Source organism: Octopus bimaculoides, chromosome 21, assembly GCF_001194135.2.
Source record: "Octopus bimaculoides isolate UCB-OBI-ISO-001 chromosome 21, ASM119413v2, whole genome shotgun sequence".
In the NCBI taxonomy this organism is placed as follows: Eukaryota; Metazoa; Mollusca; class Cephalopoda; order Octopoda; family Octopodidae; genus Octopus; species Octopus bimaculoides.
The window spans coordinates 8,341,056-8,345,505 of record NC_069001.1 but is presented as its reverse complement, the minus strand read 5'-3'; the positions used below and the strand labels follow the sequence as shown (position 1 = coordinate 8,345,505).

The following is a 4,450-nucleotide window of genomic DNA, read 5'->3' as shown; positions in this document are numbered from 1 at the left end:
TACAAAGAAGTACAAAATGAAGAAAATAATATATAAAGAAAAATAATATATAAAAAAATAACTATACCAATACATTATATTGTCTTTGAGCTTTTGAAGTTCAATGGTAATCCGTGTATATAATGGTTGGAAAAATAAGGATGCATGAAAATTGAGAGTTGTGTTATGTTTAAAATAGGAGCTAAAGGTTTGTGGTAAGCAGGAAGTGTGGTGTCAAAACAGGAAGTGTGTGTAAGGGGAGACAAAAACATTTGTCTCCCCTTACATTTTCATTCTCCTTCTTGAAAATTTGCTTCGCATTGAAAGCCGGTTAGAAATCTTTATTAAAATATGCTTCCAGTTTAGCATTCTGCCTTATTCTCCATTTTCCTATTATTTCTCCACGTGCGGTTAACACAACCCCACTATTTACTGACTTATATATATATATATATATATACATGCATAAGGCATATATAAAAGCATGTAAATACATACAGAATACAAATTTAAAAGGTAGGTTCAAGGTTCAACTCCCCTTCCCAAATAGAATATAGAAATTTATAAAGTCATTGCAAGATTGTCTGAAGGTTCAAAAAATACTTACAATGCCATCTCTTTAAGGTTACTGTAAATGTCTTCATCTTCATCATATTCTTGGGTTTCTACGAAGGGTGGAAACTCGCTAGAAGCAAATGAAGTACACAAAAGCTAAGCTAAGACAAGACACATGATCACGAGTTCTACTTCCAAACAAAGTGACCCACCATCAACAACCATCGTTTCAGAGCCAGCTGTCACTTCTGTTATCCATTGCATCAGACCAAACAACAGACTGTGAAGTTTGGAGAGAGAGTTGACAAACTTATTTAGATTTGAAGAAAACACATGCACAAACACACACACAAACACACACACAAACAAACACAATAACAACAGCAACACAAACAATAACATACACTCAAGAACTGTCAAACTAGAAATTAAATGTTCATACAGGTTAGAATAAAGCAAATATTCTGATTGGTTGAAATGTAGTTCTTTGTTATATTTCGTTTTCTCGTCCACTTAGATTAGTTATTAGTATTGTTTTGATGTTAAAGTTGAAGATTAAAAGAAGAATGGTTAGGAGAAGCAGTAAAGTGATACCTGAATTAGAATGTGACTATCTTATTACATTCTCGGTGACTGTTGCAATTATTATTATTATTAAGAAGGTAGTGAGCTGATAGAATTGTCATCATGCTGGACAAAATGCTTTTATATGTTCTGAGTTCAAATTCTGCTGAGGTTAACTTTGCCTTTCATCCTATCGAGATCAATGAAATAAGATACCAGTTAAGCATTAAGACCAATGTAACTAACTAGCCCCACCTCTTGTAAAAAAAATCTAAGTAGAAAGGATTATTATTATAGTAGAGGGGATTATCATTATTATTTTCCTATTTGGCCAAACCCTCATCAACTTTTTCAAGTATTACTTGAGAAGGAAAGTGAGGGTGGAGAGGGAAGTGTTGCCTTCTAACAAGTTTGCTGAAAGGTGGGTGAATGTCAGGAAAATGGCCAGTGTGAAAGGAACAATTCTGAGCAAACACCTGTAAAAGAAAGGAAATTAAAGGAGAAGGGCTATCTGGTCAATAACTATTATACCAAACAACCAGTTGTCCAGGTAGCTAGCGATTCTACTAGATTACCAAGTATTTTGAGAGCTAGCTTTTTTATGTAACAGTCAGATCTGGTAGCAAGTTATTCTCTCAAGCAACTAGATCTCAGAGTTAGATATTCTACTTAACAGATAAATTTTCAAATCACTATTACACATTGGTGCAAATGAAACTACAAAATACCAGCAACAGATTTCAAACAACTCACACCAGGAGTTGGTCATCAGTGCTATACCTTAATCCAATTGAACTCAATCTGTTTGTGACTAACCCAAAAATATCTGCTGTGTAAATCTTTTCAGAAGAAACCATATCAATGATCACATCAAAATGAACTTAAGACTTTTGCTAAACAGAAATTGACAGAAAAAATGCCCAACAAAGTATGGGAGAAGGTTGCAAAATTGATGTAATCAACTAAAATCACTAAAGGTGATAAGTGCCAGAATGGCTGAAGTCCAAGGATTGAAACCAATAAAAGAATTAAAGAATACAAGAATACACAGCAAACATTAACTTGACTCAATTCTGTCTTCGGAACATAGAAACTTTAATAAATAGCTATACAGTTAGCAGTTGTTATTTAGCCCTGGTCCAACCTAATCAAAGGTTATCCAGCACTGATCGTCCCATCTTTTTATGACCCATTCATTTTTTTTCTTATTAATCCACATTTTCACTCTATCGTCAATATTAAAAAAGAGGATACAGTTATTCAAATCTTCAATATGAATTCCTGTTATTGTCATCATAGAAGTAAGTTAACAATTAGTCATTTGCAGTAAAGTTTTGTCAAAAGTTTCTACAAAACCAACAAAATTAAAGCACCATTCACAGAATGTTCATCTTCAACACAAGGACAAAAGGTAAATGAACATCATGGGAATGCTCTCAAAATGATGAAATTGGATTTAACAAGGGCATTCCAATAAATGAACCAAAAGGTAATTGAAGTTGTAGCAGTGGAGACAGCAAACCAAAAAAACTGCATACAATTGGGAATTCTTTGATTGTGTATTTAGTGGTGTGTTGGGAAATGAATTGGAGAGAAACTTTGCAGTTATTTCGCTATTAAACAGAACTATTTAAAAGACAATCAAATACATAGCCATTGACATGAAAGAAGTTGATTTAGTATACATTATGTAACTTGTTTTCAATTCAAATGATGAACCAAGTGCTGTGTCATATAGCCGGTTGCCAAAGACTGCTAAATATAGTCAGGCAGGTTCATTTAAAGAAAAGTTACTCTTTTGTTCTCCTATTTGTATTAATACCCACCCAAAAAATAGATTTTCAAGAAGAAAGCCCTAAAACAGCACACATTGATCCCATAAGCTTGCTAGCAACCAGTATGCAGAGCTTTCAACTGGTAGCATGTGCATCGGAAAGTTGTTAGCAAAAGAGAAAAAAATGCATATTATTTAAATGCAACTTTTTGACTCTCACAATCTTAAAAAGGAGAGAATAAGATTTTGAAACATGGTATAAAGGATGGATGGGGTAACAAAAAAAAAAAAATAAGGTTGAGAACCACTGATGTATAAGCATCTTTGTTGCTTTCAATAGCTGATAGTAGTGGTCGCATTACATTTGAAAATGTTCTAAACTATAATGTTGGCAGGACTCTTCACTTCTAATTCTATTAGAGTTTATAAGGAACAGTTGGAGACTTGCCTGCAATCTTTATAGATACATCAGTTGCCAACGTAATTAGGTCTTACCATTCCACCAGACCCTTCCCATCTCTCTCTCCATTTTTTTTTCTTTTTTTGGTCTTACACATACATATGCCTCTGAATTCACAATTTGTTGCCAGAAAGTCAGATGAATATTGTACACACACACACACACATGTATACACATATATAGACTAAGAGCAGGCAAGTTTGAACATTCAATAAGTTAGCTGTATTTGCTAAGTTAGCCACAAGTTCAATCCAATTGCACAGCACTTTGGGCAAGTATCTTCCACTAAGTCAACTAATGCCTTGTAAGCCCATTGTGTGTGTGAGTATCTAATCTGCGTTGAGTTATACTATAGGTGGTGATATCGCCATTTGTAACTGAACAGCAACCAGTGACATTTGTTGACATTTCCTGTTATTAACTTGTCCACTAGCTCTACACTTTTAAATTCCTCTGCAATTAAAATTTCCTTGAAAAACGATAATGATTAGTTGCAGCAAGGGCATCCAGCCTCACAAATCTTACCTCACATGCATTCCCCATCAAATCATTGCTAGCATGGAAAAACAGACACACAAATGTCAAACTATCTAACCCATGCCAGCATGGAAAGCAAATGTTAAACAATCATCAATCTATCTGTGTGAGGGCCTTTCAAGTGGTCGTTTGTGCTCACACAGGTACCACTCGACAACTACCCAGGTCCACTGATTATCAGTGCACCATGTCTGGCCCATCTGATTTAATTCAGACAGTATTCGGCAATAACATCCTTTACTCCAGTTCTTTCTCTGATCTGCTCGTTTCAGATGTGATCTCTCAAGGAAATAGTATATACAATGTATATCATAGACAAGCAGGGCCATCTACCTGAAGGGATTTGTGATTTGTCTGCCTTCCTTCTTACTAAGACTTGGTTTTTGCTAGATTCACTCCAAGGCCCTTTAGTTCTAGACCTTGCTTCCACACCTGGGAGCTAGTCAGGCGAGCCTGGCTCGATCACGTTCAGATGGTGCTTCACCAGATAGAGTACTTTATTTTGTTGATCTTACCTTCATGGAACGGTGTAATATAATATAATCTATATATATATATATATATGTATATATATATATATA

The 4,450-nt window shown here is 34.8% G+C and overlaps 1 protein-coding gene across 9 annotated transcripts in view; it reads right to left on the bottom strand.

Moving 5' to 3' along the window:
* LOC106879297 (protein vav) overlaps window positions 1–4,450 on the bottom strand; it is a 109,668-nt gene that overhangs the window by 72,274 nt on the left and 32,944 nt on the right. For 6 of the 9 annotated variants that reach the window (XM_052975516.1, XM_052975509.1, XM_052975513.1 and 3 more), the window contains exon 3: window positions 587–664. The exons of the other annotated variants lie outside the window; for them this stretch is intronic. In XM_052975516.1, coding sequence (XP_052831476.1) covers window positions 587–594 — 8 coding nt within the window. In that variant the 5' untranslated portion in view covers window positions 595–664. The remainder of the gene's footprint in view (window positions 1–586; window positions 665–4,450) is intronic. 9 annotated transcript variants of the gene reach the window in all.